The sequence below is a fragment of the Benincasa hispida genome, chromosome 1, assembly GCF_027475165.1.
Source record: "Benincasa hispida cultivar pf3 chromosome 1, pf3_genome.v1.1, whole genome shotgun sequence".
NCBI lineage: Eukaryota > Viridiplantae > Streptophyta > Magnoliopsida > Cucurbitales > Cucurbitaceae > Benincasa > Benincasa hispida.
In genome coordinates, this window is record NC_143478.1 from 29,402,564 (window position 1) to 29,428,109 (window position 25,546).

Sequence of the window (25,546 nt, forward strand, 5' to 3'; positions counted from 1 at the left end):
TTGCAATAAAGTGTCACGCACCATACGAGGTTGTTGAATCTACACCGATGATTTGGACAATTCGGTGTAAGAAGTGGGAGGAAGGTTGCAAGTGGAGACTTCGTGCAATAAAGAAAAAATCGCATGGCTTGTTTGAGATCACTAAGTATGATGAACAACATACATGTTTTTATTCAGAACTAAGTCAAAGTCACGTGCAATTGGATTCATCAATGATTGCACTGGAGTTCTGTGACGCCGTAAGAGAAAAACCATCTATCAGTATGGCACAACTGCAATCCGACATCAAATCAAAGTTTAGATATCATGTTCCTTACCATAGGGTATGGGAGGGAAAAAGAAAAGTGTTGGTTAAAGTGTTTGGTGATTGGGATGAGTCTTACAAATTGTTGCCCAGGTGGTTATATATGGTTAAGCAGACCAATCCCAGAACACGAGTAGAGTGGAGAGTTAAAGAAACGCTTACTGAAGGCCATGTTATCCTAACTTCTGTATTTTGGGCATTTGGTCCGTGTATAGAAGCTTTTAATAAATATCGGCCGATCATTCAGATAGATGGTACACACTTGTATGGCAAATATAGAGGAAAACTATTGATTGCTACATCAGTTGACTCGAACGACCATCTACTTTCACTTGCATTTGCCGTTGCTGATGAAGAGTTCGCAAACTCATGGGGATGGTTCCTGAAACACCTAAGAGAAATTGTAACACACAAAGAGATGTGTTTAATTTTCGATCGACATGCTGATATAATTGCTGCAGTGAACAACTCAGCAAATGGTTGGACGGGACCGAAATGTCACCATCATTTCTGCTTACGACATATCATCAACAACTTCAATAAAAAGTATAAATTTAATTCATTGAAAAATTATGTTTATCGTGTCGGGTGTTAGTTTCAAATTCGATGTTCAACAAAGCAATTGAAGATATCAAAGGAATAAATCGGAGCTGTCAGAGTTTTTTTGACAACATTAGTTTAGAGCAATGGACTCAAGCACATGATGGAGGATTTAGATATGGGTGGATGACGAAAAATCTATCAGAGTGCATAAATGAAGTCCTCAAAGGAGTTTAAATGTAGCCTATAAATGCTCTTGCTCAGATAACATTCTTCAAATGCGTGAATTATTTCGAGAAAAGAAGAGAAGAAATAAGGGATGCATTGGAGCGTCAAGAAATAAGTGATGTACGGTGACTGGTTAGAAGTTTGTCAACTGTACCTCCGTGCGACCCCACCTGCTGACAAGATTAAAGGATCAAGGTTAAGTTTAATATGGTTAGGAACAAAATTTCGTGAGTTCACAGATGATGTAGACGAGGAAACTGTCATAAGATATGCGTAAGCATATATACTACAAATGATGGGTGGAAGTCTGTTTTCAGATAAATCAAGTCATTTTGTTCACTTGATGTTCCTGCCACTGTTAGCTAATCTCCATGATGCGGGGCGGTATTCGTGGGGTGGAGCATGCTTGGCATGGTTGTATAGATAACTATGCAAAGCAACAAGACCTGAGGTTCGAGAGATAGCTGGGCCTTACATACTTTTGCAACTATAGGCTTGGGAGCGATTTCCAACAATGGCTCCACAGCTACATCATGTTAATGACGCTCAGTTAGTTGGACGAGCCTACGGTTTTCGGTATGTTGTTTTAATTCAATTTAATTTTTATATCACTGATCTAGTTAATTTAAATTCTAAATTATCAATTTAAAAATTTAGGTGGAGAGACAAATTTTGTGTGACTAGGACAGCCACACATGTAGTCAGCCAGTATAGATACATGTTTGATCTGCTTCAACCTGAACAGGTACATTACACTGAACCTAATTGATTATTTTATACACATTTTTATTGTATTTGTCTTTAATATTCTCTAATATAATATTTTGTGTTTCAGGTTATTTGGGAGCCGTACAAAATTATTATGCATACTTTGCCTAATTTTTGTACGAATGGTCAAAACATATGGCGGACGATGAGTCCTCTCATATGTTTTCACATTGGTGAGTGGCATCTTCCTGACAGGGTGATGAGACAATTCGGTTTTCAGCAGGATGTCCCATCGCCTTGTAATACTGAACCCGTACTGCATGATATTGACCTAAGGACTAGAGATTGGTCCGAAAAAGTTGCACATTTGGTAGTGCGATGGCACTATCGTGCAAGGTTTATTGCAGTGGGGGTTTCTCTTGAACAGTTTGACACAGATGTCACTCTAGAATATATTCATTGGTATAATAATATCACAAGGTGCTACGTCACTCGTTCGGGAGCAGCTATGGGTCATATGGTAAATGAATGAATATTATCTAATTATTTTTAATTTAAATTTATTTTAAATATTGTCTAATTGTTTTATAATTCACAGAGATCGAACAACAGTAGACTCCGTGAGGTTGCAAATGATCCGAACCAGGTTCTTGCTATATGTAGTGACAACCAAAGCTATATGGAGAAAATTCATTATATGTACGATATACCTATTGTTCCTCCACCAGCTCCTAGACGTAGAGGACCTGTTCGGGAAGAGGATGAGTTTGATGAGGTTGCACATAATGTGGAAGAGTTGCCCCCTATGACGCAGACGCAGAGTCAAACTGATTATGTTAGTCCGATGATGATGATGCCAACATTTGGTTCAGGACATTATGACTCAGAGGCTGGTCCTTCGTCTTCATACGTGCATGGACATGATCGGGGTCGTGGAGAGCATAATGAATATTTATATTATGATGCGCCTGTAGAGGTACCAGAGCAACATCAAGAAGAACCCGAGCAACCTTAATTTCGAAGTCGACGACGACAATCAGCTCGAAATCAATGACGTCCGCCTTGTGGGACATATTGATTTTTGTAATTATTTTTATATAAATGAGATATTTAATTTACATTTTTTTAAATTTTTATGAGATATTATTTTTTTAATTTATTCTTTTTAGAGTTTAAATAAAATAATAAATTATTTTTATAAAATGGAAATTTTTTTTAAAAAAAAAAAAGGAAGGAAGAAAGAAAGAAGAAGGTGGAATGTGTAATAATTAGAAAAGGAAAAAAAAAAAAAAGAAAAATTTGTACGGATGACCCAAAAATTGAAGTGTACTCTCGCTCTCTATAAAAATCTCGCTATCTCGCTCTCTCTCTCTTACTCTTCCTCTTTCTTACTCTCTCCCAATACAAAATTTCATTTTGGGCAATGACATCAGCAAGGTCAAGGATTCAAAATTCGACCAAGGTATTCGACCTACCTTGGTCGAATTTTGAACCCTCGAGTTATTAAATATATATATATATATATATATATATATTTACAAATAGTTTGAAAACAACAATATTTTCCTAAATAGTTTCTAAAAGGACAATATCCGTTTAATTTTCCCCAAAATTCACTATTACTTTAAAATTTAAATCAAGTTATCTCATCACAACAATTTAGTCTAAATTTCCTTCAAACAAAGTCCAATATCCAATTTTATTTATCCAACTTTCTTTAAATTAAATTCAAATCTCCAAATTTACCAATACCACTTAAATTAATTATCTTACCTCCCAAATTATATTTTAACATCAAATTAATAAAATAATGGTCGATTACTTCCAGATAATTTAATAAAAATTACTAGAATATCACTAGATCAAATTGATTTGTACCGAATAACAAACAAAATATCTCAAATAAAGACCAAAATTCATTAAATATTTTCATGTCTTACATATCTTTTATATATAACACCTAATTCAAAAATAAAGTTAAATAACATCTTTGAAAAATTTGACACAGAAATAAAATTACAAAACAGATACTTTAGTCCTCAAAATAGACCCATTATAAAGTTTCTTGTCGTGGAATCTTCATCTAACATTGATCCTAAAAAATAAAAAAACAAAATGAAAACTTATATCAATAACTTTGATAACAAAAAATTATAAAACACAATTGATAAACTGATATTAAGTATAACATGTAGAACAAGAACTACTTGACTTATATATATAAACACAAAAACATCTATACTTATAAACTTTATCATTCTACTTTTTTCTACTATTGACACAAGAACAAGCTGCACTTAAAAAACTATATGAAATTGACATATATGTATATCAAAAATCTCCACAATTGAAACAATAAAACCATCTCACCCTACATTTAAGATAAAGAAAACATCTCAATCCACGTTTAAGACAAAGATAACAACACCTAAACTTATAAACTTTCAAACGACAATCTCACCCTACATTTGTTTCATTTTTGTTGTGTTCTTTAGGCTTTTTCAAATCGTTGTAAATTTAAATACTTCACTCAACCTTTGTTCCAATCTACTCACAAAACACAAAATTCCCCCGAAATTAAATACTTGAGTTCATTGATATGGAAATCAAAAGTTTTGGAAGTTTTTTAGATACCTAAGGGTTACTATAAAATACTTTCTTCGAAGGAAGAAAAAAAAAGGAACAAACATTTAAAGAATTTAAAGTAATGAAAACAAGATTTCTATTGACAAGTTCAAATTTAAAACAAGTAATTCTCAAACAGAAAAAGTGCATAGAAGAAACAAAAACAAGAATAAGAGTTGAGTCACGTTGCCAATTCTAAGGAGGCGTGTTTCGTTTAATTTTAAAAATAAATTATTCTAAAAAGATTAAAATGTTTGATAATCAATCAAAATATTTTTTTAGACATTTTTAAAGTATATTGTAAACATTTTTTTATTAAAAAATGGTTTAAATAAAAATAATTTCTTTGAAAAGCATATATTTTTTCTCTAGTCAATTCAAACGGCCTGACATTTACCCCAATGTTTTAAGCTTGAGGTTTCTTCCTCACTTTGATGACCATCAAGAGAAAAATAGAGATGTCTACGGGACGAGACCGGGATGCCATTCCCCATTTCCGTCCCCGCTCCCCATTTTATTCTCCATCCCCGTGAAATTCCCCACGGGGATCGGGACGAGGATTCCCCGCAAGGAATTTTTTCCGTTACCTTTTTTTTTGTAAAATGACAATTAATTTAAATCATTAAGATAAGCAAATTTTAATTAAATAATTAACTTTATCACTAAATTGTTTATTATGGTTAGTTTTATATGACAATTTAAACTTAAAAATAAATTACTCAAATTTTGGCCTAAAAAAACTAATTAATTTTTTAGTAGAAAGAAAAAAATATAAATCAAATTATTCACATATATAATCTAAATTTAAACATTCAATTTAAATATGTTCATTATCTTTCCCAATAAATAATCAAATTTAAAAATTAAATGTAATATTTATATAATAATAATAATAACATAATATTAGATAACTATACTAAATAAATAAGTAAAAGCTAATCGGGGCGGGGGTGGGGCCGGGGTAGGGGCGGGGAGCCGTCCCCGTTTAGCTAACGGGAAATTTTTTCCCTCATTCCTTGCCTAATCGAGGAACCCTACCCCATTCGAGGTAGGATCCATCTCCGTAGAGAAATTGGACCTCTCTAGAGAAAACCCTCATAAAAACAAAAATAAAAAATAAAAAATAAAAGATAGGAATTTCCCACAACTTATTATGGGGATTTACAAAACCCATTTCATCATTATCCATTTTATTACCGAAGTTCGAAAAGAAAAAAAAGTGCTTTATTAAGTATCCAAATCGAATTATTTTGGTTTAATTTGATCTCTTTTGGTGACTATTTCGTTTTTCATTATTCATTTTTTAAAATTAAATCTATTTTATTCATTTCTTATCATGATTTGCATCTTTCATAAGTATAATGGTTAAATTCTTAACAAAATTCCAAAAACAAAAATAATTTTTTAAAAATCAATTTTTTTAATTTTCAAAATTTGACTTCTTTTTTAAACCATTGGTAAAAAGTATATAACAAAGAAAGAAATTAGAGATGGAAAAATGTCTTTAAGCTTAATTTTCAAAAACATAAATTCAAAAACCAAATCATTATCGGGCCTTTGTTATCTAATTTTTACAATATTTTAAAAAATCAAGCCAAGTTTTGAAAACTAATTAAAGTAATATTTAAAAACTATTGTTGTTTTTGTAATTTGGTTAAAAATTCAACTCTTGTACTTAAAAAATATGCAAAACATTATAAGAAATTGAGAAATATTTTTTAAAAAATGAAATGATTATCAAACGAAATCTAAATTAATCTCACACAAACTTTCTCACTTCCAAGGTTACATAATAAAAGTTTCAAAATAGAACCTTAAAGGAGGTTATATCACTCATATTTTAGCTTTAACAACAAAACATAAAAGTGGGTATTTAATTAACAATTAGTTTAATCCAAGTTTGAAATTGCAAGATTTAGAATTGGTATGAAAGGGTCAAAATACCAAATATTGATTGGCTTATTTATCAAAATAGATTTTGACTCACATTGATTTAACTAAGAGCCTATAACTACTTTTGTGGCTATAGGAAGTTAGGAACTAAAACAAGGAGCCTCACTTATTGCTTATATTAATGCCAACCTCTTTGTGGGCTTTGCACATTAATGTTGGAAAAATACACATGTGGGACATTTTTTTTTTTTTTAATTAATAATAATGACAAGGTAAAATATATTTTTAATCCTTTAAATTTGAATTTAAATGTCTATTTTGGTCTTTAAACTTTTAAAATAGACACTTTTAATTCCTTGAATTTAAAAAAATGTTCAAAATATTTCTTAAATTAATTTAATGGTCAGTTAGGATAATTATAGCTTGGTGACTTGGCAAATTATGTAATTATTTTATAAATAATTTCACCATCTTCTTTGAAGAAAACATCAACACCCACTTTTCAATTAATTCTGTTTATTACATCTAAAATCTTTTTCACATCTTTGCTAAAATGAGCCATTTAAGAAAAACACCCTATATTAATTAAAAAGATACTCATTTACCCTCCTTAACTTTTAGATTGTATCAATTTAAATCTTTAAGTTTTATGAGTGTATCAAATTACATTTTCTATTACATTTTTTGTTAGGATAAACATCATGTGAGACTAATAATTTTTATCAATTAAACCTCTAAACTTTTATAAGCTAATTTAGACTCTCAATTAAGGTTTCCTTTTGAAAATTATCCATGCATCAATTATAATCGTTCACTTTATTTGTCCGACATTTGAAAAAGTTTATACACGTCTAAGAATTGAATGTATGCACGATTTTCAATCCTAATCTTATTAAAAGATCTCAATTGATTCACTTATAACAATTTAGACGTTTAGTTGTACAATTATCTGTTCCGTACGATACTTTTTTTTATTAAGTTTGAAGAAGGTATAAGTTGACACAATCATAAAAATTCAGTATCTAAATTGATACAATTATTAGTTTTGAATTTAAATAGATATGAACTCCAAAATTTAGAAGTATAAATTGATATTTATCCTATTTATTGAGTAACAGTATCACTAAGTCGAAATTTTGAGTAACCAAATAACTAATATTATGTTTATTTACAAACTTTTAAGTGAGAGGCAGTCTTATTTTCTAAAAATTTAAAATGTATTAGAAAAGATTGATGAAGATATTTTTTCCCAATGTGTTCTCTTACCTTTATCCTTAAAATTGAAAATTGAAAATCTTTAACATCCTTACCCTAACATTAATCTTTTGGTTTTTCAAAAAAGAAAAGATGAAAATATTATGTCAAAATTGAGCAAATATTATGTTAAAATGGAACAAATTGACATGATTTTCTTTTCTAAAAGTTGAAGGTTTAATCCTCCATTATGTAATTATTATATTAATAAAGGATGAAAAATTATTCTAACTGCTATCCCAATAATACAAGGTCAGCTCCATAAGACCTAAAATAAAATATTAAAGAAATATTGGTACTATATGCATATATATATATATATATGCCACTCAACATTTGGGACCATATCTTATATTTATATAATTATATTCTTAAATCTTAAATTAAAGAAAGGGACTAGTCCAACTATTTGATTTTTTAAAATATATAAATATATATTTGAATACAAACAAACAAAATCATTTGACAGAAGTCTCAATGGCTTCCTTTGATACTCTTAATTAAATAAACTAGCACATAGCTAAATTGAGAAATTAAATTCAAAGGAAAATAGATTAAATATACAAATTATAAAAATAACCCTATATTAAACCTAAGAAATTCAAATAAATGGGTGGCTTCCATTTTATATGTATGCCAAATTAGGAAGAGCTTGTGGCTTATTAAAGAAGGCATTGCCTTTTGCTAAAACCAAAATAAATTCATCTCAACTAAAACCAGGCATACACCCTCCAACCACTTGTTTGGTTAAATTTTTTCACAAGTATTTGCAATTTTAGACCTCCCTTTTCCATCTTTGCCCTTCAAATGCAGAGGTGTGGCTTTAACACAAGTCAATTATTAAAATTTAGCCTCTACTCTAACCATTTTGTTTTTAATTTTATCTTTTTGAAAATTTTACTTGCTTTCACATAATTTTTTGGTAATTTTTTCAGTTTTCTAACAAACATATTTAAATTCTAAGAAAATTTTCAAAAGCTAAAGTCTCATTTGATTATTATTTCATTTTTAATTTTTGAAATTTATGTTTGCTTTTTTCCTAATTTTCTTATCATGATTTTCGTTTGTATTAAATAACATTTAAATTCTTAGTAAAAATCTAAAAGCAAAAACAACGTAGTTGTTAGTTTTCAAATTTTGATTTATTTTTTTAAAAAAATAAGTAAAAAATAGACAACATAACATAAAAATTTAAAAGTGAAAATAGAGTTTATAAATTTAAATTTCTAAAAACTAAATGTTAATCAAACGGGTCTACATTTTTTTTAGTTTTCTAAATTTAGCTTTGCAGTAAAATAAGAAAATTATAGGTAAAAATAAAGAAGTAGTAAGCTTAATTTCAAAAACTAAAAATTGAGAATAAGATGGTTATCAAACAAGATGAGAATCAAATTATTTGTCAAATTCAAGCTTCTATCTAAATGAAAAAATGGATCCCAATGGCTAATTATTAAGTTTTTTTCTGCCACCAAGAGAGAGGCCATGTAATTTCTCAACTTCCATCTAGCTAAAGCCAGTGGGGTTCTCAACTTTCAAGGCACACATTAATATGTCACAACTGCCCCTATGAATCCCATAAATGCACTGCCAACCATATTACTTACTTTGTTTTCTTTATAAACTCTTTAGATCTTTGGTCTTCTCTTCACACCCTCAAGTAATCTCTAACTCATTTTGCTGCATTTTTGTTTTTGTTCAACATAATTTCCATGGCAGGTGATCTCAATGAAGCTGTGAAGAAAGAGGAGGCAGGTTTGAAGGTGAAAATCATAGGCAAAAGCCATGTCAAACCCAACAAGAAACTTGGTAAAAAACACTGTCAATTGGTCACATTTGACCTCCCCTATCTTGCCTTCTACTACAACCAAAAGCTCCTCCTCTATGGTGACAATGGCGGCGAGGTGAAGTTCCCTGAGACCGTAGAGAAGCTGAAGGATGGTCTCGAGACGGTTCTCGAGCCGTTTCATCAACTTGCTGGGAGGTTGGGCAAGGATGAGGATGGCATTTTTACAGTTCAGTATGACGATGATATGGAAGGCGTCGAGGTGGCCGAAGCTGTCGCCCATGATGTTGCCATAGCTGATTTGGTGGCAGAGGAAGGTACAGCCACCCTTAAGGAGTTGATTCCTTACAATGGGATCCTGAACTTGGAAGGACTACAGAGGCCATTGCTGGCTGTTCAGGTAAAATAGAAATTAAATACTATTTTGGTTGATATTTGGAGTGCAAAAAAAAAAATTGAAAATCTGAAAAATCAAACCGATTTACTGGTTTGGTTTGGATTTTTAGTATAAAATTAGACATATTGATTTGTATTTGAAAAATAAAAAATGATTTGGATCGATTTTTTATTAGAAAAATCAATCAAAACCAAACTGAAGGTATATAATATATATAATGGAGCATATATGTTTATCATTTTGGTATCTTTTAATATTTTAATTATTAAGAAGCATGTAAATTTGTTGTTTAGAAAAAAGATCAATTATTATGAACCATATATGTTTGTTATTTAGAAACGTACCAAGAAAACAAAATGTCCAATTTCAGTTTATAGAAGAAAAAAAAATAAACCCAATTTTAATTTGAAAGTGGTGAAAATGACACATTCAAAAGAAAGGTGGAAATAAAAAAAAAAATGGAAGACAAAAATGAAAATGCAAAAAATTGAGAACTAAACTAATAATAAACTAAACCAAACCATTGATTTTGTTCTTTATTGGACATAAGTTTGTATCTCTTCTTATAACTAATGGGTTTAGTTTGGTTTTTAATTGGCCTTAAAACGGAAAAAACCATATTGACACTATCACTCGTAATTGTTGTACTTCAATAAATCTTAAATTTAGTTTTCAAAGTTAATTCTTACTGAAATTGATTAAATAATAATAATAATTTTCATACTGATAAATACAATATGTGAATATGTTTTCAAAAGTTATAATAAAAATGTTAAAATATAACAGAAAGTTTTTTTTTTTCAAAAATCAACAATAAATTAGCAACTAACACTATATTTAAGTATAGGGACTAAAATGGGATAAATGAAAGTAAAAGACTAAAATTGAACTAAAAAAACATATTTTACCAAAAAAAAAAAAGAAGGAAAGAAAATCACTTCCATGCAGATAATAAATTCTTTTTTTTTTTCCTTTTATTTTTACTAAGCTCTTTTTAAGATACCATATAAATTGACATGTGTTTTATCTTTTCTTTTATTAATAAACTGAATTTTGAATACCTTTGTTATTCTGGCTTCCAAGAGTTGCTGATCCCTGAGGCAATATAGTATCATCACGAAAGTGGGCCTGGGCCCACTCGTTCAACGGTCCAAGCTCATAACAAAATAGTTGTAATTGACCCATGGATCAGCCTTAGACGGCCCACTAACACCATATGCTGTTTCTTTTTTCCGTCTAGATAACCAAGCTTAAAGACGGAGTCGCGATGGGGTGCGCGTTCAATCACGCCGTACTTGATGGAACCGCCACGTGGCATTTTATGAGTTCATGGGCTGAGATCTGCCGCGGGGCCCAGGACATATCCGTCCCTCCATTTCTCGAGCGTACCAAAGCGCGTAACACACGAGTGAAACTCGACATATCCCTTCCACCGGAACCCGCCGCCGCTAATGGCAATGCAGCGGCGGCGAAACCGCTAAAGGAGAAGGTCTTCAAATTTACAGAAGCGGCCATTGAAAAGATCAAATCAAAAGTGAACTCAGCAAATCCACCATCGAACGGCTCAAATCCATTCTCCACTTTCCAATCACTGTCCGTCCACATATGGCGCCACGTCACCCAAGCTCGAAACCTAAAACCAGAGGACATCACCGTCTTCACCGTCTTCGCAGACTGCCGCAAACGCGTCGATCCGCCAATGCCAGAGAGCTACTTCGGAAACCTAATCCAAGCTATATTCACCGGCACCGCCGCAGGACTACTACTGATGAATCCGCCGGAATTCGGCGCTGGAGTGATCCAAAAGGCAATCGTTTCACACGACGCAGCGGCGATCGATCAAAGGAACAAAGAATGGGAGAGCGCGCCGAAGATCTTCGAGTTCAAGGACGCCGGAATGAACTGCGTGGCAGTGGGGAGTTCGCCGAGATTTAAAGTGTACGAGGTGGATTTCGGATGGGGAAAACCGGAGAGCGTGAGGAGTGGATGTAATAACAGATTCGATGGGATGATGTATCTGTATCAAGGGAAGAGCGGAGGGAGGAGCATTGATGTGGAGATAAGCTTGGAGGAAGAAGCAATGGCGAGGCTGGAGAAGGATAAGGAGTTTGTTACAGAGATTTAGGGTTTCGCAGTGGTTGAATAAAGTGGAAGAGGAGGGAGTTGGAAATGATGATGATGATGGGATTTTGAATTTCTCGGGGAAATTGCTTTTTTTTTATATATATATATATATTGTTATTATAATATTTATGTCACTTTTTTAAATTGGGGAAAGGCATTCCATTTTTATTTTAAGAATGAAATTGGAACTTTATAAGTTACAAGACAGCCAAGCCGAAGCAAGTGGTGGATAGATATATCGCCGGGATGAAATGAAACTAATTATCTTTTTTCTTTTTCCTTTTTTTTAATTATAAATTTAATCTCTATAATTTAGAAAAATTGTATAATTTAGTCCTTATGATTTTAAAACTTCATCAATAGTCCCTATAATTTAAACTTTAGTATCTATCCTTTGATAAAAGTTCTCATAAATAGTTCCTATAATTTGATAAAAGTTCTCATAAATAGTTCCTATAATTTGATAAAAGTTCTCATAAATAGTTCCTATAATTTGATAAAAGTTCTCATAAATAGTCCTAATGTAAGAACAATTTGTGAAGGTTTTTATTATATTATAGAGACCAAAATCTGACATTCTTCAAATCATAAGAACCAAATTTATAATTGGTTAAAAACACTTTTGTTGCTTGAACTTTCATAAAAGTACTAATTTAGTCCTTGGATTATAGTTTATAACGATATTTAATCTTTATACTTTCAAAATTCAAGGATTAAGTTCTTACATAGTAAAATTTAGGGATTAAACTTTAAAGTTCAAAGTTTAAGGGCTAGATTTTTACTTTCAAAATACAAGTTTTAAAGTTCAAGAATTAGATTCTTATATAGTAAAGTTTAGGGACTTAATTGTTACAAAATTGATAGTACGAGGACTAAATCGTTACAATCCAAAGTTCAAAGACTAAATTGTTTCTTATATGAAACTGTAGGGACTAAAAGTGATTTTTAATTTTTATAATTTAAGTTTTTTTTTTTTTTGTTATATTACTTTTTTTTATTAAAAAAAAAAGATTAAAAGTAACTATGAATAAAAACTGAAAAACCAAAAAGGACAAACATAGACCTTCCTATTTGCAAATTTAAAACTTTGGAAATTTATTTTAAAGAGTTGTTGAATTAGTTTTGTTTTAAAAGTTATTTTCATATAGCTTCTTCTTCATTTTCTTCATTTTCTTAGTTTATTTTTAATTTTTAAAAACACTAGTTAACTGTCATGTAAGATAACTAATTTCACTTCAAATCCCAAATATAGACCTTCCTATTTGCAAGAATTCTTAATTGATGAGTTATGTATGCCTGTATACAAAATTGCATCGAACGATGAAGATTTTGTTGTTTAAGTTTTTGTATTTTTTTTCTGGGGTAGAGAGATTGAGGATTGAGTGTAATAGGAATGTAGGAATTTGAATGTAATCACCATCTTAGTTAATTCATTAGGCTCATCCTCTAAAGATTCAATATACAGTATTTTGAGTGCTTTCTCAAAATAGTATAAAGAAATTGTATTATAATTCTAATAAAAAATTCCCCCCTCCTTTTGAAGAGGGCGAATACAAGTAGAAGTCCAACTCATGATCTATTAGACAAGGTAAAATGTTTCAATCATCGAATTATGTTTAGATTGATAACCACCTTGGATATAAAGGAATTAAAATCCATGGAAGAAACTATATGAAAAGAGGAAGGAATTCTAATTAGTAATCCAACAAAAATCATCTTACCCAATGCCTAGAAACTAGTTAAGTTCCAATAAAATCACTTCTCTCACATGAGGTTCAAACACTAAACACATATTTTCTAAATTGGCCACCTAAAGAACATGTTGTATCACCATCCAATCAATTGATGAAACAACAAATGCCCCTTCATCCAAAATCTCTAATAACTTTATGACTCAGTACCAGGGGGTCGGGGAACTGAGGCAGGTGATTCCTCAGCCTTACCAGTTCCAAGATTTTGGAGTTCAGGAGCTGCCGTGGTAGGTTCTTCGATGGTTCCTGTTACAAGTTCATATATGTCAAAGTGATGGGCGGGAGAGAAAATGAAGATCACGCTAGAACCATTTGGTTTTTTATTTTTTAAAAATTAAGTTTATAAAAACTACTTTTACCTATTGGTTTTTATGTTTGTTTTTAGAATTTGACTATGAATTCAAATGTTTAGTTAGGAAAAATGAAAATTATGATTAAGACCAAAAACCAAATGGTTATCAAATGGAACCTTAGAGATTTGATTTTAGCAACCTTCAGGCTGTACTTGGGATCCACTCTGGCTTTCTGCTGCAAAATTGGTTTGGAGCTGATCTTGAGCGTTCAGCTGCTCTTCTGTAACCTTTAGGTACTCTTCAGAGGTATAAGCTTTGCTTGCCGATGAAGAATCATCTGCTGTTTAAATACATAAGAAAACAATCTCTTTCATAATCGTATCATAATTCAGGCTGACAGAATGATGATTCTATAACCCAACTGATTGTCTCGTTCATAACATTTGTAGACACGATGCCCAACAGGTAACCAATTCTATTTCACGCTCTCGATCTGGCTTGGTTTGACAATAACGTTGTTTTTGTTTTCTGTTTTCAAAAGATAAGGCTGCTTACGAATATTTTTCCCCATTTGTCATTCTACTTTTCTATGTAGCTTTAAAATATTTTCTATAATACAAGTACCGGTAACAGATAAGAATATGGATGATAAACAAATTAATCACTCACTTGGTTCAGCTACTGCAACAGACTCTTCGGCTTTAGGAACAGGTGGTGGGTCTGAGTAGGTATTCAATTTGCTTGAGTTGTATGAGCTGTTGACTGAACTCGAGATTTCATCGAGACCAATTTCTCGCTCAAGCGAGGTCTTGAATTCTCTAGAAACGTCCTATAGACATAAATCAAGAACAAAAAATTACAATAAGAAGGTTTCTAAGAAGTTATACTGGAAAATCTCAAAAACTGAAGTATAACTACCTGAAGTTCTCTTATAGTGGGTTGAAATGCACGTAAGGTCTTCCCCAAATTTCGAGCAACCTGCATATAAATAAGTTAAGTCAACTAAATTCAAGTCCAATGAAAATACTTGCTAATATCTTTTACGTTAAATCTTCTAAAAAATTTAACAAAAACCTGTCCAAATGGTTTCCGGTCTTTTGTTAGACTTGGTAATCACTATCATTTCAAGATTTTTTATTTTTTTTTTTAATGATGCGAAGTCCTAGATGCTCTCAATAAAAAACAAATTCCCTTTTGTTTGATGGTTAGGATAGTTAAATTTTCAAAACAAAACTTGAGGTTGATCTATTTTGGAATCCAGTTCCAAGTTCAATGGATAACCTTACTTGAACAAGATTTTTTCTTCCTAAAGCTTCAAGTTCCTGGAGGCCTAACGCTATACATGTTTTGATTAAAAAGAAGATTTTTAGAATTTCCACTCAGGCAGAACGCAATACATGTTTGGATTAAATGGCAAGATTTCCAGGACTTGTCGTCTTCCCCAGCCAATACCTTGGAAGTTTACAAAAAGAGATCCTAATGGGTTGAAAATGAGAAAAGAAAGTGACAGACAACCTGTTTGGACTACAAAGCCAGCAAATAAGATTCGTTAAATTTGATCATTCACCATCCATAGTCCATAGATCTTCAAGTACATAATGCTGCCGACTTCCAGATGAGCAACAACATTCCTTTGATCTTAACAGTCAGAAGAGCAAATCAAAATCATTCCAGTCTAACAAACCTAAACTATGAAACCGCAAGCATTCTCCATCCAAAGTTAAGAATATTGTAGGCGACCTAGGAAACCGACAGCGAGGTTTTTTTGTAACATGAACCTGCCATAAACATATTTGATTGCCACAGAGGTCAAAGCTCAGAATATTAAAATCAAGAAGTATGAAACACCAAAGAAAAAGGATTTTCCATCAGCCTTTCACCCATAATCTGTGCAGCTTCATCTTAGACTTGGAGATAGAGGAATCAGGGGAAGTTCCAAAAGTATTGTCTTATATAATTGCATTCTCAAATCATTACCTTAGCCGCCAAGGAGCAGCCCTGCTGAAGCTATGGGATGTTTTGGGGAAGTTTCTTAAGTTCTTGAGTTCCAGCATCCAAGTGGAAAGCTCAATCTCCTGAAGGTTACATTGGGTGCACAGGGCTAGTAGTAGGATGGACCCAATACCATGGATATATAACTGGATTATAATCTTTTTACAATGAGACGGGGTTAAGGGCCCAAGGGTACCCTTAATCCTCACTAACATGCATTCTTTTAAGACTGCACATTTATATTTATAACAACAAATTTTTTAATATCGTTAAAATATTAATCTCCACATTTCAAATGGTTTCAGTCTCAAAATTTAAAGTTACTCTGACCTTTTTATATATCAGCGTCGCACAAAATTCTTTATAAAACTTTTACCACATAAAAGACAAAGACAGTTATCTCATTTCTCAGCACTTCAAATATGACATCGTGATATAAGTAATAACTGATAGAATCCTTTCAGAGAAGAGTTCCTTATCACTCCCTGATTTTGAAGTTACTAAAACATGAGCTCAAGTCTTTTCTTCCCAAGGAGTTTCTATATACTTAGGTACATGCCCCCTTAAGTTACTCTTTCTTTCTTTCTTTCTTTCTTTTTTAAATATCTACGAGTGTTCAGACAAGAGATACACCTCAATTATTCTCACAAGACAATTGTTTAACTTTGCTGCATTTGGTTGTCAAGATAACTCATAGGATATTAAATCTTAGGTATAAGTGATCACTATGACTTCATTGAGGAAAAAATGAAAGAATACAGGGGCATTTTAAAAAAATCCCTATGAAACCCCACTAAAGAAAGGGGGTCTAGCTGAGTAGAAGTTTGCCTAGAGAGTAATTACAAAAAATATTTGAAACTGAATCCAAAAGAGAAGCATGAAATCTCACTAAGGACCAAATCTCATTAGGGACCCTTTCCACACCTCTAAACACTCCCTTGATTTTCTCTCCCGCGAAGATCCCACAAAAAAGCACACACCCAGACAAACCACAAAAAACGACCTCTGTATCTAAAAGGCAGATGAGAACTCATTACCTCTAAGCCATTTACTATTTACGATAGCTCTTGTGTCACTAGGCTAACCCATGTTGATTACGCGTTAAGCCTCCTTAAGTTACCAACAAACCAAGTGATAAGAGTGCATCCAATACATGGGATTTCCCCTAAAACACTTTAACATATACACACCAATGATTGAAAGCCTATTAAAAAAATTAGGAAACTACCCTTCTTGTCATCAACAAGAATACAACATACTTGTTATGGGTGATTTTAGACTAAAAGGTATAATCGTCACAAGAACGGAGAAAACAAAACTAAGAAAATAATAGAATCAGGGCTAGCATCGGTACCCAAGGCCGGAGTGGACCTGAACAGAAGAGTTGACTTCGACCAAGAAAGAAAATGTTAATTTTGGCATCAACACTACTTATTCCTCCACAGTGGCTCAAGACAATAAAGACTAGAGTATTAAGGTAAGTGAAGTTTCATGTTGCTATTTCAAACTTTGATCAACAGCCACCAATTCCAAAACCTAACAGAATACCTTAAACGAGATGACATCTAATTTCTGAACATAATTCTATCATTCTGACAACGGCGCACCTTTTGCCGCCGTCAAGAAAACATCCAACAAGAAAATAGACAAGGTTCTTGACGATTATTCATCCAGTAAAACGTTGGCAGAATACTTCAACCAATGTTCAGATTCAGCACCGAGTTAAAACGTTTAAACAAAAGAAACACATCTGAAGCAGCCAAATATCTCCAAAATTTCAGTCATCTACATGATTTATATAACTAACCTCAGCAAGACCCTTGGGACCAAAGACTAACAGAGCCACTACCCCAATAACCAGTGCCTCGGGAGCTCCAACCCCAAACAAAGATGCAAAAACTGCTTTCCCCTTAGGAATTCTTTTCCTTCTCTCTGCGACAACACCATTTTAGAGCAAATGAAAAAAGGAAAAAGATCAATAAACACATAATTCAAACAAATATGATAAAGTATTTGAACCTTTGATCATCAAAACGAATATCCATACCGGGAAACTTTCCTCCGTTAGAGATACCCAAATGCTTTAAACCATTCCATGGAGAGAAAAGGCCGAGACCCAGTGGGAAATTACACAAGGAGAGACGAAATTTGGGGGTTCTGGGGTATAAGATGGAAGAGGAAGGTGAAGTGGAAGGTGCAGGTCTTGAGCAAGCAGAAGAGGAAGATGGGGAAAATGGGAATGTGGAAACTGAAAATTTGGAAGCCATGATTATGAGAACAACCATGAACTGGGGGAGACCCAGCAAACAGATAGTCGCTAATTTGGACACTGCTTCAGTCCCTTCTGATTCGCCATAGCCTTGCATTTTTTTTATTTTTTTTAATTGTAAATTGTAATTTTATTTTTTCAACTTGTAAATTTTACTATAAATATATATTCGTTTCGAAATTTATTAACAAATTATCAATCGCGACTTTCTTGAAATTTTTATTCCCTATCCAAAATGGCTTTCGTTTAAATTTGAGATAAGAATAATACCTTCTTTTTTTTTTTTTTTTACCTAGGTTTGGCTTTAAATTTTTTTCATTTTTTTGTTTCAATTTAATCATTAAATTTATAAATGTTATAATTTTATCTTCGATATTTAAATTTTTTATTTCAATTTGATCATTGAATTTCAAGATTTTTTGTTTAACTTCAATTTTTCATTAATATTTGTTTTCATCAATTTCTATTAATTAATTAAAAATAATTATGAAGTGAAATTTTAAATTTAAAAGTGATAAACAATAGTGAAACTTAATTAATTATAATTCTTTTAACGATTTTTAATTTATTAACATAAATTAACTCTAAATACGAAAAATGAGTATTTAGTGAAAAATAGAGTTTAAAAATACAAATATTGAAAAATATGGACCAAATTGAAGCAAAATTCAAATATTAATTGTAGCATTTTGAAACTTGATTAAATTAACCAAAATGACAACTTAAGGATTAAATGTGTAACATTTTGAATCCAAACCTAAGGGACCAAAAAAGTATTTTTCTCTTTGAGAGAAATGTCACTTTTGTCTATTTGGAATATATGAACTAATTACTGAAAAACAAAATACATTCATTTAGGCTCTATTTGATAACAATTTTGTTTTTTGTTTTTCTTTTTTAAATTTAAGCCTATGGACACTATTTTCACCTCCAAATTTCTTTTTGTGTTTACTTTTTACCAATGATTTTAAAAAACCAACCTAAATTTTGAAAACTAAAAAATAGTTTTCAAAAAGTTATTTTTGTTTTTAAAATTTAGTTAATAATTCAACCATTAAAGATGCAAATCATTATAAAAAATGTGGATGAAATAGATTTAATTTTCAAAAACAAAAACCAAAATTAAATGGTTAACAAATGGAGGCTTAACCATTATATTATGGTCTATACTTTATACAGATATGTTTAATCTTAAAAAATAAGTTGCGATTCCTAAAGATAGAGATTTTATCCAATTAAGAATAGTTAATTATTGAATCCAGGGAATGATAGTGAATGTTGTAATTATATATATATATTTATATTTATATTTAATATTTATTAATTTTCAAATTTAATTAAAAGTTTATCATAAGATCTTCTTAGAATCAACTTTCCATGGGGAAATGACAGTACGTATATTTATCCATATATACTGTTTATAAACGAAAAGGGAAAAAAAAAATACTCTCATCTCATGTACTAAAAATTTGATGTTAAAAATCGATATTTTTAAGCCATATTTCGTGTTTCTATTTTTCTTTTTAGAGTCACAAATTCATAATGATGAGGACATTTTCTGTCTAGTCTATTGTTGGATCAAAGGTGGGCAATAAGGTTGGAATGGGGCGGAGATTTTCCATCCCCGTCTCCGCGGGATATTTCCCCATCCCAATTTTTTTTTGGTAATATATATATAATTATATAGATATTTGTAAAATTAATATATATTTATATGGTATATATATAATTATATATTTTATATATTTATTTGTAATATATATATATATATATATATATATAACGAATAAAAAAAGCTAATCGGGGTTGGGGTCGGGGTCTGGAACTCCCTCACCCTGTCCCTGACCAAGGACCCGGTTATAATCCCTGATCTGACCCCATCCCCGATCAAACTGAGAATTTTCTGCCTCGATCAGAACGGAGATCCGATTCTACAGGAATTTTTGCCAACCCTAGTTGGATTGCCCTTTGGCCCAAAGCATAGTGTTTTTCCTTACTTTAGTAAGCTTTCATATAGAATAGGAAAGAATATGATTGATCTTGAATGTGGAATAAAAAAGATTTTGATTTGTATTGTATTATGCATAAAATCTTAAATGTGGATTGACCCAAAAAGTTAGCTCCAAAACAACTAGCTTTGATAAAATCTTAAATTATCGATTGATCTAATAATTTAAACTGATGGATAAAGATAAATTTAATATCATATCATCTAACATTAATCGATTACAAAACATAACAAAATAAAAGTGGTATAAGTTACAAACCAAAAGTTAATTTCAATACAATATAAAATTAAACACATGCAATTAAGTGATTAGTGCAATTTAATCAACATTAAATAAACTATCATTCTATCAAGACGACATATTATTTATTTATTTAATCTTTAATGTGTTTTATTAATTAAATAATTATAAAAATGAAGGATTGAATCTCAACTTCAAAAGAGACGGTGCATGTTAATTACTGCTGACCTAAGGTTACTACTTCCATAATAGTCAAGAATATTTATACTAAAATAACAAACAATTCAGTTGCTACATTTTATTTTTTTTGGTACTTGGAAACCAAACCCCAACAAAAATCTCTCAAATTTAAAAATTGTCATGGATTGGTGGGAAAATATACTCAACCATATTTGATGTAAATGTTAGATTCGTGGGGCGGAATTGGAAAATTAAGTGCATTGAGGCCTACACATTACAGTTTAGCCATAAATCATACCATTCAAAAAACGACCATTTTTCTAATTGGGTATCTGGTTTTAGCCAACCTATGTAATTTCTCTTTATTTGTAAATAGGGTAATCCTAATAAAGGATCTATATTTCATTAATGTTTAAGTTGTTCCTTATTTACAACAATGTCTAACTTTCCTTAAAAATTACAAAAAATATTAGGATAAAATTACTATTTAGTCCACGACCAACAATTAATTATAACATTTTTTAAAATTGGAAACTCAACAGTCACACAAGTTTTTTTAAGAAAAAATAATTATTTTACAGATTTTAAAAAAGATTTTTAAGGAAACTCAAGGGTCATTCTTAGAGATGTCCAACAAAACCAATGGGGTCGGATAATAGGGGAAGGAGTGTGGAATTATTTTTTTTCATTTGCAATTTGGGGCCGGGGATGGGAATATATTCCTGACCCCGACCCCGAATCTGCCCCCTCCCGACTTTTGTATATAAATTATAAATTTATAATATATATTTATATTAATATTAATATTGTAGACTTGGTTAGGATAATTATGGAGGTTTTAATTATTTAAGTTTAAGACTTTATTACTTTAATTCCTTAGATATCGTAATATTTAAGATAGGATATTCTAATTTTGAATTTTAATTTATGAGTATTTAGCATTTTAATTATATCCTTTTTAAATTGAATGTGTATTTTTTTTATTACCAAAATTGACAATATTTTATTTAAATGAAAGTTGTATTGGACATGTTTAAGGAATTGTTAAAAGTATATATTTAATTGAAATAAAAAAAAAATTGTTAGAAAAAGATGATGGAGGAGAAATTTTTCCGCGGAGAACTTAATCCACACAAAATCCCCGTGGCAAAATTCGTGGGGACGGGGAATGGAATAGGGGGCGAGGACGGGGACAGGGAGGGCTTTCCCGTCCCCGTGCCGTCCCGTACATCTCTAGTCATTCTTAATTAATGAAAAAGATTTTCAAACAAAGTCGGCCCTTGGAGGAAATCGTCTGAGAGAAAGAACACATCCCTCTCGATCCCGAATATGGCGGCAAGAAAACGAAGTTCCGACAATAAGAAGACGAAGCCCTCCGATCTCAACAACCTTTTGATTCTGACGACAAGAAGACCAAGCAAGAATGATTCGAACAATTTCCTTTTGATTCCGACGGTGACTTCCCTTCAATTACAACATTGAAATCTATTCTAACAGTGATCAACCTTAGCGATTCTAATGATGACTTCTAGTATGTTTTCAATTTTCCTAGTGATTTCGACATATTTCATATGTGTTATTGTTTGGAACATATCACCAATTAAATGTATTGTTGGGATTCTTGGATTCCTCAGTAAATCAAATATTGGATTGTTGTTGGGATTTAGGCAATGGTTTTGCTTTCATATATAAATTATGGTTTTTTTATATATACTGGTTTACTATAATAAATTATGGGTTTTTAATATATTCTGATATATATGAAGGGGAACATATATGATATTCACCAAATGTGAAGGAACAAGGCCATGAGCGATAACATGGGGATCGATCCCAATTCTTATTTTCACATAATACAAAATTATGCAATTTCAGTAATTTACAACATGCGTAAAAAAATAACGGAGATGAAAATAGGTTTCAGATTACTAACCTTTGAAGAAATCAACCTTTACGAATTTCTTCTCTAAAAACACAAACATTCCAAACTCCTTTGGATCATGAAACCTGAAATACAACAATCAATAAATCCAATCCGTCAGACACCACCACAAGATTACCAAGGTATTCTTCTCATAGTTGAAAAACCACAAGAGTTGTGAGCTCTATGTCAATTTTTTGGAAAAGGAAGAAAACAAATTAGAGAGAAGACTGTTAGGCAGAAAGATTTCTTTTTGGGAAGAGCAAATCAACCATCCATCTCTCTCAAACCCTCGGTGAGTTTTGGAAGAAGACAATTCCTTTGTCAAATCACCCACACTCCACTATCCATCAAGAGAAAATAGGGGAGTGAAGTTATTTTAACAACTCCCTCCCTTTAATTTAAATTTAAGTTAAAACAATTTTAATTTAAATGTTAATGATATAATAACTAATTTATTATATATTATACATAACTATATGTTATATCAAATATAATACATAACCTATAATTTATATTATATCAAATATAATATAATATATAGTTTGTTATTCTCTCAATAATTTGTGGTATTTAATATAAATCAAATTTATATTAAAATTAATTATATGAATCTAATCCATAAAATTTATATTTGAATCATATTCAAATATTTATTTCCTCTCAATAAACTTTATGTTATAATGTATCAAAAACATTACACTAATTATATCACATATAATTAATTTCTTCAATTAATTTGAACAATTCAAATTAATCTAAAATTAATTTGATTTTCAATAACCCCGGTTGAGCTACCGAGAGGACTTTATGGACTTGTAGTTTGAAGTTCTAATGGTACTCAAATAATCAATTGAACTCTTTAATTAAATTATCCAATATCCATTAACCGTCGGGTACTTTACTAAAGACTGACAGCTGCACTTTTCGCACTACAGATATATTTTTGTGTCTAATGGATATAACCAGTCAATAATGCGATGACCCTTCACAAATTACTCGTAAGTATAGCTAGGCCAAAAATTATCGTTTTGCCCCTGTAGTTACATCTAACTCCTTAAATACCATTGATCCCTGTTGTAAACAATAAGTCATAGTCCAACTATACCTAAACCCCACTTGAGTCAGGAAAGGGTGTGACATTACATTACTCAAACCTCAAAATCAACCCTTAAGGGAGCAATTTATCAACTTACCCCGTCGTTGGGGAATGAGTGAATTCCTTCTTGTGTAGTTGTGTTCACAGCTCCTCCATTAGACAAAACTCCAAAATGGTAGGTTTATTGAGTCGGCGATCTGGCCACTCTCACCCATACAAATCAAAAGACTGCCTTCATATATAGGAGTTCACAACTCACTCAGGATTCAGGTCATGTTACCTATGGTCATCTTTGTGAAATGTAAGTCTCTATTATGAACGATGTTATATAATGAGACTAATTATTTCGTGGTCCAAACTTATACAAACTCTTTTGTATAGAATACTCCCACTCACATGTCTCCACATTACAACAATTGTAATATCTACAAAGAGGGACGTATTCGTAGTGTCACCAGGATAAGGTATCCAACCTTACCCATCTAGTACAGACCATTTAGTTATCATTTAAACATGATCCACCTATATGTCTTTACATATATGTTTAAGCTACAGATGATAACTTTGTATGTTAGTTTATTGGTTTGTGGGTTCAATGTTACTAAATGTTAAATAAAACATCTCATATTTCATTAAATAAATAAAATGTTTGTACAATACAATTACAAATTATAGGACCTTACGAGATTTAGGGCATTAACCCCAACATAATGGATACTCTAGCATATTTTATAGATAGTTTTATGATGTATACTCTAGTATATTTTCTTTATAATTCAAATTTAGATTATATCATTTGAATTATGTGATGGGAGAAATTGTGTAATCGAGCTTGATTCTTGGTGGATTTATTGATGTATATGAAGGGTTTACTTTCATAACTGTTATTTTATTCTTATTATCGTGTTTCAATCTCACTTTCATCTCTTCGTTCTGTTTTGTGATATATATTGTAGGCATTATTCGATGTCCAACTACATATAATCTCGAATTCCTATTGGGATTTTGGCATTCAATTTAGGGTTTAAAGTTTAGGGATTACTTTCTACTATCGACCATATTACCAATGGGGTTGCTATCATATATACTATTATATATACTTTGATGTAAATAATGGTTTTCTCTATATACTAGAAGGGGATGTTTTTATGCAATATATTGTAGAATATCTTATTCAAACCACTAAGTATTCCAAATTATTGTTGGGATTTAGGCATTCAAATTTAGGCTTTGAAAAATTTCAAGGAGGTTGTATGAAATATACTCTAAGCATATTTTCTTTACAATTCAAATATAGAATATATCATGTGAGAGGAAAAATTGTGTAAGATGATATTTATGTACAACGAAATACTCGATATATATTTTCGCAATTTCAACTGAATAACTTATATATGTATTTAAGAATACTTGATATTTACGTTTATTGTATATACTGAAATTTAATAGATCATTGAAAACCATTAGCGTTATGAGAAATTCTATAGAATATGATATAACTAATATGTATTATGGTATAACGAATTTATACTTTTAGTCTTTATGATATCAATGAAATGTCAATCATGTACTATTGTACAATATTAATTGTGCGGTAGGATAAATTGTGTAACATGTAATTTACGTACAATTATAGGAAAATTGTTTGGGTAAAATTGTTTTGTGAAAGTGCACGGACTCGACCGTCAATGGCGATAGGTAGGGTGACGACGACGAGCAAGGTGGCTGCGATGGAAGGCATGACGATGGTGGATAAGAGTGTCAGGCTTCACAAAGAATAGATTGGGATGGGCCGCAATGGCAATAGCTTAACAAAGAAAAAGAAGAGATGAAGATGAGAAGAGTTATTGTGCATGCAAACCAAAAGGAACATTTTTCCTCTTTTATTTTTTTTCGATTTATACCGTGGTATATTAGCATCTTCTCTTATTTCTTT

The 25,546-nt window shown here is 31.3% G+C and overlaps 2 protein-coding genes and 1 long non-coding RNA gene across 6 annotated transcripts; 1 reads left to right on the forward strand and 2 right to left on the reverse strand.

Moving 5' to 3' along the window:
* Positions 1 to 8,880: 8,880 nt before the first annotated feature.
* Positions 8,881 to 10,973, reverse strand: LOC150038369 (uncharacterized). Its single transcript, XR_016530666.1, has 2 exons — positions 10,794 to 10,973; positions 8,881 to 9,727 (listed from the first exon to the last, which is right to left on the reverse strand). It is a non-coding gene; the product is annotated as an uncharacterized LOC150038369 (long non-coding RNA).
* PEL3 (HXXXD-type acyl-transferase family protein) lies at positions 9,262 to 12,009 on the forward strand. Its single transcript, XM_039035807.2, has 2 exons — positions 9,262 to 9,735; positions 10,973 to 12,009. Exons 1-2 carry the CDS (start codon positions 9,262 to 9,264, stop codon positions 11,855 to 11,857), a joined length of 1,359 nt encoding a protein of 452 aa, XP_038891735.1. The 3' UTR covers positions 11,858 to 12,009.
* A 1,442-nt stretch (positions 12,010 to 13,451) lies between these two features.
* Positions 13,452 to 18,306, reverse strand: HCF106 (Bacterial sec-independent translocation protein mttA/Hcf106). Of its 4 annotated transcripts, none has more exons than XM_039035825.2 (6): positions 17,940 to 18,306; positions 17,700 to 17,824; positions 14,819 to 14,878; positions 14,570 to 14,729; positions 14,100 to 14,237; positions 13,452 to 13,853 (listed from the first exon to the last, which is right to left on the reverse strand). In XM_039035825.2, exons 1-6 carry the CDS (start codon positions 18,256 to 18,258, stop codon positions 13,744 to 13,746), a joined length of 912 nt encoding a protein of 303 aa, XP_038891753.1. In that variant the 5' UTR covers positions 18,259 to 18,306; the 3' UTR covers positions 13,452 to 13,743. The 4 variants fall into 4 exon arrangements, with proteins under 4 accessions (XP_038891753.1, XP_090171656.1, XP_038891745.1 ...); XM_090315530.1 differs by having other exon boundaries at positions 14,077 to 14,237; XM_039035817.2 differs by having other exon boundaries at positions 14,100 to 14,240.
* Between the last annotated feature and the right edge of the window lie 7,240 nt (positions 18,307 to 25,546).

What these genes read in the sequence shown, in the direction of transcription:
- HCF106 (XM_039035817.2), bottom strand. Translation starts at nt 18,258, where the DNA reads ATGCAAGGCTATGGCGAATCAGAAGGGACTGAAGCAGTGTCCAAATTA. An exon ending in CCACTATAAGAGAACTTCAG is followed by an intron (nt 14,730 to 14,818) that starts GTAGTTATACTT and finishes TTATGTCTATAG; the next exon opens with GACGTTTCTAGAGAATTCAA. An exon ending in TGTTGCAGTAGCTGAACCAA is followed by an intron (nt 14,241 to 14,569) that starts GTGAGTGATTAA and finishes GTATTTAAACAG; the next exon opens with CAGATGATTCTTCATCGGCA.
- PEL3 (XM_039035807.2), top strand. Translation starts at nt 9,262, where the DNA reads ATGGCAGGTGATCTCAATGAAGCTGTGAAGAAAGAGGAGGCAGGTTTG. An exon ending in GGCCATTGCTGGCTGTTCAG is followed by an intron (nt 9,736 to 10,972) that starts GTAAAATAGAAA and finishes TTTTCCGTCTAG; the next exon opens with ATAACCAAGCTTAAAGACGG.